This window comes from Lampetra planeri, chromosome 18 (assembly GCF_965212315.1).
Source record: "Lampetra planeri chromosome 18, kcLamPlan1.2.h2, whole genome shotgun sequence".
NCBI classification, from domain to species: Eukaryota; Metazoa; Chordata; class Hyperoartia; order Petromyzontiformes; family Petromyzontidae; genus Lampetra; species Lampetra planeri.
This window is the reverse complement of record NC_136124.1, coordinates 10,095,750-10,108,909: the sequence shown is the minus strand read 5'-3', so window position 1 is coordinate 10,108,909 and position 13,160 is coordinate 10,095,750. Positions and strand designations below refer to the sequence as shown.

Genomic DNA, 13,160 nt, shown 5'->3' with positions numbered 1-13,160 from the left:
GAATACCTAGTAGAGTGTCGTCTGTTCTCTGTGGGTTTATAAAGTAATCGGTCCACTTGCAGACGCGTGTGTGTGGCTAAGTGGGCCCTGAGTCATAGGCCCGCGACGGGTAAGGAGCAGCTAACCATACTTTTAAAAAAATTAACCCGTAAAAACAAAGTTTTTCACTATATATCCTTTATATGCGTGTTCAATGGGCCACAACCCAGCCCACATTGGTCTTTGAAACGGGCGGCTAGAGTCCTCTCGTCCTCTGGCTTGAGATGGCTGCCACCTATGGGTCAGATGATTGCCTGCCACCATTAAGCAATTGGTAATTAAATATAAAAAAAATTTACCTAAAAAGTGTAAAATTTTGGAAAAAAATTTTCACGAAAAGAAATTGTCACGCACAACGAGTCTGTGTGCAAAATGTCAGCTCGATTGGATCACGGGAAGTGGGTTAAAAAACGACCGAAAGATTTGCACGGTCGTAAGCGGGCAAGCAAGCAAGTGAACTTAATATAAAGGATTTAAAAATATCGGACACCTTTACGCATGCACTTGTTTATTTCCCAACGTTTAGTTCACAACTCAAATAATTTGGCCCTTGGGTGATGGAGGGTTCGCTGTAGTTCATGAAGTCTGCCATCAATGCCATTTTATATATATATGCCAGGTTTTACATCCGGTTGGCTTGTTCCAGCAGCTTTAACCTAATGTTTATTCATTTCGACACAGAGGTTGTCTGGTGTTGACAAAACACATACGTTTTCTAAGATGCATTATCTTCAACTTACAAACCAGGCTTCCATTTCACTGAGTGGCTGTGCATGCCTTGTGTTTACACGCACACATGCGGCACAGACACACGTCTCCGAGGACTTGGGCTTTCTGGAAAAGTGTTTTCCAGCAGTATTTGTTTCAGCAGGGCAAACGCTCAGACAAATTTTGGCTTCAAAACTCAATTGTTCGAAACTGGCATCAGTTTTGAACTCTCATGGTTTTTTTGGTATTGGTGATGAAACAGACCCATGCGTGTTAATTTATTTAGTGCTTTATTACCCCACATCCTTCCAAGACCATAACACATTTCACACATATCATGGGACCTTTTTGCCAGTATTCAAGGTATGAAAAATAAGAATGTTTTACCCTTTCTAGAAATATAACAGGTGTTAAAATGTTCAATCACCAAATTGATATATTTTTGGAAGGAATCAAGTCTGCGTTAACCACACAAACTTGTGGTGAATATGCAAACAAACATGCTTTGATAATATCTGCATTGTCTTTGAAACTGATTGGCCTACACCAGAGACAGCCTTCTTTTGGCCTTTTGAACATTTTCATGCCCGTTTGATCATCTTACCACTTGTTGTATTGCCAGAAATTCTTGTTTTATATACATTTCATACAGTTTGTCTGTACTGGGCTGAAAGCGTTCCCACCATGTGATTGGAGGGCTCTTGCCTATAACACCAAACAACCCAGCAGCATTTGTTTACCACGAGGTACACGACTGATGAGACCCTGACTTATTAAATGCCGCTGGAAAATATTGGTCCGAAAGGCCAGTAGGTTGATTTATTTGCGTGGACGTATAGCCCTTCGATCAGGCTACTGCTGGATGAGTGCCTCCCCACACCAAGCTGGTCACCAGGGTTGTTTGACCAGACATGGTCAGCGCGGGTTCATGAAGTCAGGAAGCATAGGCATGAGAGCATGGAATACAAGTAGTCCTCTACCCTGCTGCTGCTCTATATAAGAACGGGAGACAGAGCAGAGCCTCACCATTCTGGCGAATTGCCCGATGATGCTGGATGCAATTACCAGCGAAACGTCGTGCTACTCAAAAATTGTAAATGTTGTGGTTTCACGCTTCAACACACCGATTGGCTAAAGCAGTGAACTATTTGTCTTTTGTCAACGTGACGACACTTTTTTACTGATTGGCCGTGTCAGGTGGTGGAGGGTTACGACACATTTATAAATAACGCGATCTAAACCCAAAAACGTTGATTGAGTCCTCTGCTTACGATGGAGATGCGTTACGACGACCCCATCGTAAGTCAAAAATATCGTAAGTCGAAGATGACCTAGCCTACCCAGGAGTCTTAAAGAATGGTGATAATTTAGCAAAACAGAGCAATTTACAGTACCGTACTGTATAAACTATATACTGTATGTATTTATTAAGTACAATACTGTATTGCACAGTATAATGTAAAGTAAAAAAAACAAGGTAAATTCTTAGCCTACCTCTATGAACTGCAATTTAATAGAAAGTTTTTTCAGGAAACAATCCTATCTGCTATAAAATCTTGTAACATGCATTGAACGTATCGTATCGTGGTAACCTTAAAATGAAATCGCTAAAGCTACGTATCATACATGCATCGAACGTATCGTAACATATCATGTACTGTACTCACCAAGATTCTGTCCATCGTCTGCATACTTGAACGATGTTAGGTTGTTGATGACAATTTTGTCATATCGCTATCGCCACCGTAATATCGAAATATCTCGGGGACTACCTGTATAGTACAACAATTGATTTTGCTGCAATACCCTCTACTGCCAAACCATGTAGCCCACGTCTTGTTTTAGTTGTTATTCTATAATTTCTTAACTTTTTAGGGGTGGCGGTGCTAAACGGACAGTTTTTTTCCTATCATTAGTTCAAATGCAGGTTTATTATATTGACATTTGTTGTTGTTGCCTGCGCCTTCTGTGTCAGATGGTGACGTCAGCGAGTCTGCCTACTCAAACAGCTCCGTTTCGCTGACCTCGGACGTGGCCCTGAGCGTGTCCGGCGTCGGGAGGAGACATCGCACTCTTCCGCAGGCTCCCGAGCGGCCCAGCTCCAAGTCTCCGGACCTTCGTCGAGACTTCACCACCTCCGACGTGGTGGTGCTGGACAAACGCGACGCACCCGACGGCTCGAAACGCGCGCGCGCCTCCGCCAAGGGCGCCGCCGCCGCCGTCGTCATCGACGACACAAGGTCCTCGTCGCACGCGCAGAGGGCCGACGGAGCTCCCTCCTACGGCGAGAGCCCCGCGGAATCCGCGCACAAGTACGCCGGCGTCAAAGGGCGTGAGCGCGGGGGGGACTCGGCGGGCTCCTGGACGGTGAGCAGCATCGCGCCCGGCAGTTCGGCGGACTTTGACGGCGCGGCGGAAGGGCCGCGCGCGCACACCCACAACCGCACCCCCAGCGTCGGCGAAGAGCCGCTCGGCGCGAGGCTGAACGCGTCCCTGGCGCGCGTCAAGTCCAGGGGGAGGAGGAACACCCCTGAGCCGGCACCTCCAGGGCCACAGGACGAGGATGATTTCGCACACGAGAAGCACAGACCTCTGCAGAGGAAGGGCAGCTTCACCAAGGAGCGGCCCAGCAGCGAAGTGCCGCTCGACGAGATCCCGCAAATCAACGGAGGCCCCGGCCCCAAAGGCGCGAAGAGCCCCGGGGCCGTGTCGGACACGGCCTACCTGCTCAAGGACACGGAGGCTGCGCTGCACTCGCTGGAGGCCAAGCTCCACAGAGGTTACCAGGAAGACAAGGCCCGTGGCCGCGGGAGGCACGGCCGGGCCGACGACCCCCAGGGTAGTAATCAGACGTCACCGGCCTCGCTCGAGTCGGACGCCGACACGGCCAGCAGCGGCACGTCAGCCAGCCTCGTCGCAGACAGCAACAGCAGCAGCCACGGTGAGCAGAAGCCGCTGCACAGGCGCAGGAGCTACAGCAGCCTGCACAGGGAGAAGGCGGTCGTAATGGGCACCGCATCCGCCGACCCACAGGCCAAGGCGGTGGCAATGACAGCGGGTGATCTGAAGCACAAGGGAAGGCGCTCCGAGCCTAGCTACAGCAAGCAGCTGCAGAAGGGCATCAAGGCTGCTCTGCTCGCCACCGGCGAAGGTGCAGATGACGACGACGATGAGGACCTGAGGCTTTCGCGATCGGGGATCGCAGAGCCGTACGATCAGAGCCACGCAAAGTCGTCGGCCGGACGGGAAGACCGGAGCCAACGGCCATCGCCTGGTTCGAGCACAACCATCTCCAAGCCGAGACCCACTCGGGCTTCGATCCTGCGTCGCGCGCGGCTCGGGGACGCGTCCGACAACGACGCCCAGGCCGAGGTGGAGACGAGCAACAAGCAGCAGGCGTCCACCTCCAAGCGACCGCCGTCTCGGCTGGACATCCTGGCTCAGCCGCGGCGGAGGACGGGCTCGTTCACCGCGCGCAGCACCGACGCGGAGAGCTTGGCAGCGTCGCGTAGTGGCGGGCGCGCGTCGGTTGCCGGCGGCAAGGGCTCGACGGGGGCCGCGGGTGGAGGAAGCGGTGGTGCGGCGACGGCGCCGGGTGCTGCTCGGAGCAAGTCCTTCCGCGAGCCAAAGTCGGCGGGGTCGGTGTCGCGCTCGCAGAGTCTGTCGCGCGGCTTCGACCAGGGCAAGTCGCGGTCGAGCAGTGTCAACCGAGGCTCCGCCACAGGTGAGTGCCGGTGTCAACGGCCCTCATCCCAACTGCGATTCATTCTTGCCGTCATTGACGTAACTACGCGATCGCTTGGTGAGCTGACTTTGGGGTGGATATGGTAGATGATCATTGCTATCGTCCATGTAAGGTCACCCCCACCATTGAGGCCACGAGGCGGCCTCTGAAGGCACAAAGTAGGCACTTATTTTTTTTATAGTTTTGTAGGGCTGTTACGGGAGGGCTGTGAGTGCATACGATCCAATGGGTAACAAACACAGTGGGCGGAGTTACGGGAGTACACGGGGGGGGGGTGCCCGCAACGACGTCCGCGTCAGGCAGCCTGGGGGGTTGGGATCCTGGTGAGGGGTATAAAGGGGGAGGACAGAGAGAGCTGGGGGCTCGGTCTGGGAACGAAGGAGGAAGAGTGAAGATCCTCTAGCTAGAGCCCTGGACTCCCCTCGACGCCGCCCTTGTCAGGGCTGCAGAGGATCGAGCCAGAGGCGTGGTTCCGTGAACCAGGGTTAGACCCTGGGACTCCGGAGACCGTAGCCCGACTCACCAGTGTCGGGCCAGTTAGCCTCCCCTAGCCCGTTAGAGGAGGACTTGGGGATAGGTGAGATTAGCTAGGGGGTATCCCCAGTTATCCGGGTGAGGGGGCCGCTACCCCCTCTAGTGTTGTCCTGTACCGACAAGCTGAAATAAATATACGTGTGCCTCAACCTGGGTGTCCAGCGTCTTCACCGGTACTTCATCTGGTGTCAGAAGTACTACGGACATGGAAACACGTCAGACAGCTCGAGCCAGAGTACCGGAGGAGGACACTGCTGAAGTCGTTGAGCCCGAGGCGGCTCACCAAGACATGGCGCAGCCGGGGGCCGACGCGTTCCTACCGGGGCATCGGCATGAAGAGGGGCCGCAGCCAGACGCGCTACGGCTGGCTCACGAGAGACTGGCGGAGCTACTGTACGCCGCTGCCGCCACGCTGGAAAACATCACGCGGCTGGGGGCTGGTGGTCCACCACGGGGCGAGGGGAGTCGTCGACCTGAGCGCCTTCCCGCCATTTCTGAAGACTCCAACTTTGAATTTCCCGCCATCGTTACGGCAGCTGCGGAGGGCGTGGCCGGGCTCAACCTTGGGTCCGACACCGCTCTCGCTGGGACAGCTGCGTCATCTCCAGCGGAGGGAGCGTCATCACATCCGCGACAGGCGATTCCATCTGCCATTCGCGCCGACGCACAGCCGAGTCCCGGGGATAGCAGCCTACAGACTTCCAAGGCGAACGCTGCGCTGCAACAACGGCTGCCTCCGCTGAAAGAATTTGTTGGTGCAGAGGGCGACTGGGGCGGCTTCCAGCGACGCTTCATCGCCCACCAAGAAATGGCAAGGTGGTCCGACGATGAAGCCCTCTGCGCGCTGCCGGCGCTCCTCGACGCAGACGCGCTCGCCGCCCTCACATCGGCGCCGAAAGAGAAGCGGTCTACTCTGCCGAAGGCACTACAACTGCTGGCCGGGGTCTATGGACCTTCAGCGGAATGCAGAGAGCAGTTCTACGAGCGCAAGCGGGGTGAGAAGGAGTCGCCCCTGGCATACAGGACGAGCCTCCTAGCGCTGGCTAAGACGGCTTTTCCCCGTATGGACGACGATGGCGTGGACGCGATGGTCACGGAGAAAATACTCCTCCTGGCAGACGACCTGGACATCGCTGTCGTCGCACAGGAGGACGCCGAGATGACCTCTCTTCAGGCGGCGCGCCTCCTTCACGCCAACCTTCTGTCCCTGCGGCGGAAAGCCAGCAGGGCATCGGCAGGGCGTGCGGTGGCTGCAGCCACCCTTCCGACGGAGGAGCTCTTCGCCGTCGACCATCGACGGCAACAGGCGCAAGAAGTACGGTCGGCCCGGGACGGGTCAAGCCGTTTCAACCGCCCGTCGTCTCCACCGGGGCTCCCGCGGTGTTTCAACTGCGGCGTCCGGGGCCACGTCGCCTCGGGGTGCCGCTCTCCTCGACAGCGCGGGACGACGCCTCGACGGGACGCCGGGCCTCCTCCTCCCAAGCTCCAGCAACATGACCCGGCGAGTCGCGGCACCACACATGTTTGGCCAAAGCACCTACCCGTTGCACGCTCTCGCACCACAACAAACGGGGGGCCGATGTCGCGTTGCGAGGGGCCAACGCGGATCACTGCGGGGACTCAAATCGAGCCCAAACAGTGGTCCGTGTTGGCCCATCGCGTGGTAGCCGCGTCGTCAGGGTCGTCGGCCGTGGTCGGACACATTGACGGGGTAGAAGTACGCATCTTGGTCGATACAGGGGCATCGGCGACAATCATTTCGGAATTAATTTACAATATTCTGCCCGTACAAAGCCGGCCTTTACTGCCGGTTAACGTCCCATTCTAGGCCGCTAACGGGGGCTCTCTCGGCATCATGGGACAGATTCGAGCGCAAATTTCTATTGGGGACATCAAATTGTCGGGGCCGATTTTCGTTTCCTCCTCGCTGGCGGTTCCGTGCCTGCTGGGGACGGATTTCTTAGGTAAAATGCCCATTCGTATTTTGATCGACCAAGGATGCATTGAGCTTCCATCGGGGCGGCGCATGGCGTTCCTGCCATCCCCTGCGGCGGCTCGGTCGGCGTTCGCGACGGTACCGGCGTTCGTCGTTAAAACTGTTCGTGTGCCGCCGGGAGCTCAAATGCTAGTGCCTCTGAAACTTCGTAAGCCCTTCGCTAAGGGCATAGGGGATCAGGGTGTTTTGCTGGGACCGTCTAGGGCCGGGGTTAATGGGCCTCATTTGATTCCGGCCCAGACCGTCGTAAGAGGGGACGGGGACCCTTTCATCGCGGTCCTCAATGTGGGATCGCAGACGGTGGTGGTTCCTCAAGGGACGGTGCTCGCTCACGCGACGCCAGTGCCCTGCGAGGAACCTGTCGCGAACCACGTTGGCACTGCTTCCCGGATGCTCCCACATTCAGACAGCGATGAAGGGTGGATCGACGCGCTTTGTGCGGGATCGACGGACCTGACAAATTCAGAGCGCCAACAGCTTAGAACGCTACTGAGGGAATTTTCCGACGTTTTCAGTCGAGATAAATATGATTTGGGTTGCACTCACCTGCTGCGTCACCATATTGACACGGGTGACAGCCCGCCAATTCGCCAAAATCCGTTTCGGTTAAGTCCCGCCGAAAAGGACCATGTCAAATCGGCTGTTGATGACATGTTAGCCGCCGACATCATTTCTCCCTCCACCAGCCCTTGGGGAGCGCCGATCGTCCTGGTTAAAAAACAGGACGGCTCGTTGCGGTTTTGCGTGGATTTTCGGCGCCTTAATAAAATTTCGGTTGCCGACGCATACCCGCTCCCACGGATGGACGAATCGCTGGACGCCTTGGCGGGAGCGCGATTCTTCTCCACACTAGATTTACTTTCGGGATTCTGGCAGCTTCCTCTGGACGATGATTCTAAGCCTAAAACTGCTTTCCGTACACCGCACGGCCTGTTCCAATTCAACCGGTTGCCGATGGGCTTACACTCAGCGCCGGCAACTTTCCAGCGATTGATGGAATTGGTTTTGGCTGGATTGCAATGGGAGTCGTGCCTGATTTATTTGGATGACGTTATTGTCTTTGGTAAAACTTTTGACGAACATCTCCAGAGGTTGCGGGCGGTTTTCCTAAAGATGCGGGCTGCTAATTTGAAATTTAAGCCCCAGAAATGCCATTTGTTACGCGAGTCGGTGCGTTATCTGGGGCACATCGTAGGGCGCTCGGGTATTGCTACCGATCCCGCCAAAACGCAGTGTGTCAGCTCCTGGCCGACTCCCACCACGGTGGGAGAGGTCAGGAGTTTTATTGGCTTCGCATCATATTACCGACGCTTCGTCGCTAATTTTGCAACGATTGCAAAACCCCTACACGCGTTAACATCTAAAGGGGTCCGGTTCCACTGGGGTCAGGATGAGGAAGCCGCTTTCTGCTCCCTTCGGGACGCGCTGGTGAAGGCTCCTCCCTTGATTTACCCAGATTTTTCGAGGCCGTTTTTGCTCGACACCGACGCGAGCAACACAGGTATTGGAGGCGTGCTTTCCCAGGTGGTTGACGGCGTGGAACGGGTGGTCGCGTACGGCAGTCGGGTGTTGTCTCCAACGGAGCAAAGATATTGTGTCACCCGTAGGGAACTGTTGGCAATCGTCTATTTCATCCAACAGTATCGCCCATATCTGTACGGTCGGCATTTCACCGTCCGCACAGATCATGCGGCACTGCAGTACGCCCTGAAGGTTCAACAGCCATCGGGACAATTGTCCCGATGGTTGGAGGTCCTCCAGGATTTCAGTTTTGAAACCACTTATCGTAAGGGCGTTCGCCACACCAACGCTGACGCTCTGTCGCGGATGCCAACCGCCTCCGAATGCGCATGCCTCCTGGGGTCGGGGCGTTGCAAGCCAGTAGGGGACATGATGGTTCCGGTCCTGGCGGCGGCCGCCGACGATGAAACGGTGGTCCCCATTGATATCGCCGAACAGGGGAGAGATTCCCTGCTTGGATTGCCCGTTGATGAATGGGGGCGCCTCCAGTTGGAGGATGCCTCCCTCCTCGCGTTGCGTCGTCGCGCCGGGGAGAGGGGGCGTGTGACGGGTCATGCCGACGCATGGGAAACCCATGCGGGCTTGCTTATGCATTGGGACGGGAAATCCCAGCGTCACCGGCTGGTGGTCCCTTCTGGCCTACGGGGTAAGGTGGTGTGGGCTGCTCATGAGCGCCTCCTCCACCTAGGTACCCAGAAAACACTCGCCTTGCTCCAGCTGAATTTTTTTTGGCCGGGTATGACAAGGGATGTCGCTGATCTGTTGGCGGCATGCCCTCAGTGTGCGCAGCGCAAACCACCGGCACGGGAGTCGAACCCGCCCTTGCAATCCATCCAGGTCTCCAGAATAAATGAACTGGTCACACTGGACATTCTGGGGCCATTCCCCGCCACCTCCAGGGGAAATAAATATTTGCTTACTGGGGTCGAATATTTTACGCGCTGGCCTATGGCCTGGCCCCTGGCGAATCAGTCGGCAGCAGCCATCGTCGACGCCTTTGTCCAAGGTTATGTCATGGACAAAGGTGCCCCGGAGCGGTTGTTGACCGACCAGGGTAGAAATTTTTCGGGGAAACTCCTAAAACAAGTCTGTGATCTCCTAGGAACGAAAAAAATTCGAACCTCTCCCTATCACCCGCAAACGGACGGGATGGTCGAGCGTCTGCATCGCACCATCACGTCTATGTTGTCGCAGCAAGTTTCGGACTCACAGGCTGATTGGGACTTACAAATTCAAGGGGTTCTAGCGGCATACAGATTGGCTCCCCATGCTGCGACGGGGTTTTCACCTTTCTTTCTTATGTATGGCCGCGAACCCGACCCACCTGTTCGGGCACAGCTGCAGATCCCCGTGCCGCTGAGCAAATCTAAATTGGACGATCACGTTAAATTTAACCTTGACAAACTGACTGAGGCGCGGGATGCGGCGAGGCTAAATTCTGACAGGCGTCAGAAGGCGAACGAGCGCCTCAGACTGGCTCGCGCGCACGTGCTGCAGTGGAAGCCGGGGGACAGGGCATGGCTGCACTGTCCCCAGGTACCACTCGCGACCTCCTCTAAACTCGTACGCCCGTGGCGGGGCCCCGTCGAGGTTGTTGAGGTTTTGAGGCCTCAGTGCGTTCGAATCCAATGGGGGAGGCGCCGGTGGTTTGTACACCCCTCTAGGCTGAAGCCGTTTGTTGCGGTGCGGGGGCCCACGCCACGCACGCGAGGCCAAGCATGTGGGGGGTCGACCGACTCGGAGGGTCCGTCGCTGCTCTCGCCTGATGTGTTGCCGGCTGTCCCACCCACAGGTGCACCGGGAATGACGGGCTCACGCCCTGGAACCCACACAGGTGATGCCGACAGTCGCGCGACTTCAATCGCGACCTCACCTCGAATGGGACAGCCGCCACCGGATGGTCCGCCGTCCGGGGTTGCCCCGTGTGACGGGCCTGCGGCAAGGACGCGCGCTAAAATGCGCAGACTCTTATAATATACAGCAGGAAGAAAAAGAAGAAAAAAAAAAAACTTTTTTTATTTATTTTCCTTCACGTGTCATGGTTACTGTATGCTGCGTCGGTGGTGTGCTCCTTGCACACTGTGTGTGTTGTGTTGTGTGGGCGCGGTGTGTGTGTTGGGGGTGCGTTGTGTGTCGTGGGTGTGCTGTGTGTGCTGGGGGGAGTTCCTGGCTAGTTGTATATACGTGCTTTTACGGATTTCGTATTTATGCGGGGGGGGGGGGTGCGTCGGACATTCCTTTCGGGGGTATGGTTGTTGTTCTTGTTGTTGTTCTTCAATTTGCATTTTGTTGAAAAAAATGAGGCACACACGGGGTCGAGGGGTAAATGTTCCTTTATTTGGAATTGTTGCAGCCGGGACGGCTGCGTGCTGTAATGGGGGGGGTGATGTAGGGCTGTTACGGGAGGGCTGTGAGTGCATACGATCCAATGGGTAACAAACACAGTGGGCGGAGTTACGGGAGTACACGGGGGGGGGGTGCCCGCAACGACGTCCGCGTCAGGCAGCCTGGGGGGTTGGGATCCTGGTGAGGGGTATAAAGGGGGAGGACAGAGAGAGCTGGGGGCTCGGTCTGGGAACGAAGGAGGAAGAGTGAAGATCCTCTAGCTAGAGCCCTGGACTCCCCTCGACGCCGCCCTTGTCAGGGCTGCAGAGGATCGAGCCAGAGGCGTGGTTCCGTGAACCAGGGTTAGACCCTGGGACTCCGGAGACCGTAGCCCGACTCACCAGTGTCGGGCCAGTTAGCCTCCCCTAGCCCGTTAGAGGAGGACTTGGGGATAGGTGAGATTAGCTAGGGGGTATCCCCAGTTATCCGGGTGAGGGGGCCGCTACCCCCTCTAGTGTTGTCCTGTACCGACAAGCTGAAATAAATATACGTGTGCCTCAACCTGGGTGTCCAGCGTCTTCACCGGTACTTCAGTTTTATAAAGCAAAAATAAATTGGCCAAGCAGTATAATGACAATTTTAATCATCAGTGATTCTCAATCTCAAGTGGTCCAACAATTGTATTACTCTAGACTTGCAAAAGAAATTAAAGCAGGTAACACCAACCAAGTTAAGTAGGCACATTATGAATAAATAACAATGCCAATTATTTACCCAAGATGAATTTTCTAGGAGAGTCCTGTATCGGGGATGTTTGGCCAATGCTATACATGTTGTAGAAATCTAGTGGGTCCAGAGAAAATCGACAGAAAAGAGATAACATTCACCACTACCATCTAATAGATACCTCAAATCAGTTCAATTCCCACACGAGGTTTTAGATTGATAATTATGTTTAAAGTAAATTTGCAAAATGGCATCCACCACACCTGGCATTCAGGGCTTTTAGAACCCTGTTCTTGAATCAGAACTGGTTAATGTCTGTGAAATCAACCCTGCCCGTGCATTGGTGTGTGGGACATGGTTCAGGTTGAATTATACTGGCTTAACCGGAAATCGAGCAGGTTGCCTGTATGGGCAGGAAACGTGGTGATTGCCATGCACGTACACGTTTGCTATCCACTTAGTTTATTTTTTAACCACAGGATTCCAACTGCATTTTTTGAAGCTGCAGTCTTTCCAGTTGTCGATTCTTGACGCCCTCTGAATTCATGCAGTGCATATCGTAGCATCTGTCTACGTTTGTGGCTTAGCAGTGTATGGGTAATCATGTGGCAGAGCACTGCAGGGGTAGGTAAACATTTGAGGTTTATTTTGCAGTCCTCCATTCTGGCAAGTTTAAAAAAATAAAAATGACACGACATAATTATCTTGTTATAAGTAGCACCGTAAAATATCCTGCCCATAAAATTTCTATCTTTGACTTGCACAACATTTGCCAAAGAGTAGTGTGGATAGTGCATTAACATAATGCAGTCTCATGATAAATTATGGTTATATTCTCATTTAAGGCCTGATATAACTCAACAATATATCAAGCTATGACTAGATGTCACCCCTTTCAAATGTAAAGCGTAAATGCCTGGCTAGTCTAAATACAAGGTTATGATTCCTTTCCTGGCCTGTTAGAATTTGTAGATCATAATCTCTGATTTTGTAGATCATAATCTCTCTGAACTCCTCTTTTTTACAAAATTGTTGTTATTTTTTTTCGCATGCATAACCATCCCTCAATACGACCATGCTTTGCTTGAGCCAATACAGATTCAGGGGGTCTGTGCCTTCAATGTGCCACGTTGAAATGCCACAGAGTGATGCCCGGTATAGTAAACAGATTGCTTCTGTACTATGCTGCGTGAAGCCAGGCGAAGAATTGCAGTATGCAAATTATTTGAGTCTGCCAGAGAAATAATTCATGAGGGCAATGGATGTATTCTCTCGCCACGGCCAATGTCACAACCGGAATGAATAATTAAAACATGATTAGTTGGTTGGTTTATTATAACCTGTGGTCCGGAGCCGCATGCGGCTCTTCAAGGACTGCTTTGTGACCGTTATTTATTAAGGACCAACATGCATTGCGGCTCTTGATTTTTTTTTTTACTGAATTCGAAAAAAATGCCGGCTCCTGTTATTGTAGTCGCCCTCCCCTGGTCTGTCTCTAGCAACCTCACACGTACTACAGGTTTCACTATTTTGATGAGAGTTTAATCACCCAGTCCACTAGAAATA

General features: G+C 53.8%; 1 protein-coding gene across 1 annotated transcript in view; it reads left to right on the top strand.

The window, feature by feature from the left end:
• The window catches only part of LOC144723633 (centrosomal protein of 170 kDa-like), an 86,195-nt gene that overhangs the window by 55,513 nt on the left and 17,522 nt on the right, over positions 1–13,160 (top strand). Inside the window, 1 exon segment of the mRNA XM_078602517.1 lies at positions 2,723–4,471. Coding sequence (XP_078458643.1) covers positions 2,723–4,471 — 1,749 coding nt within the window.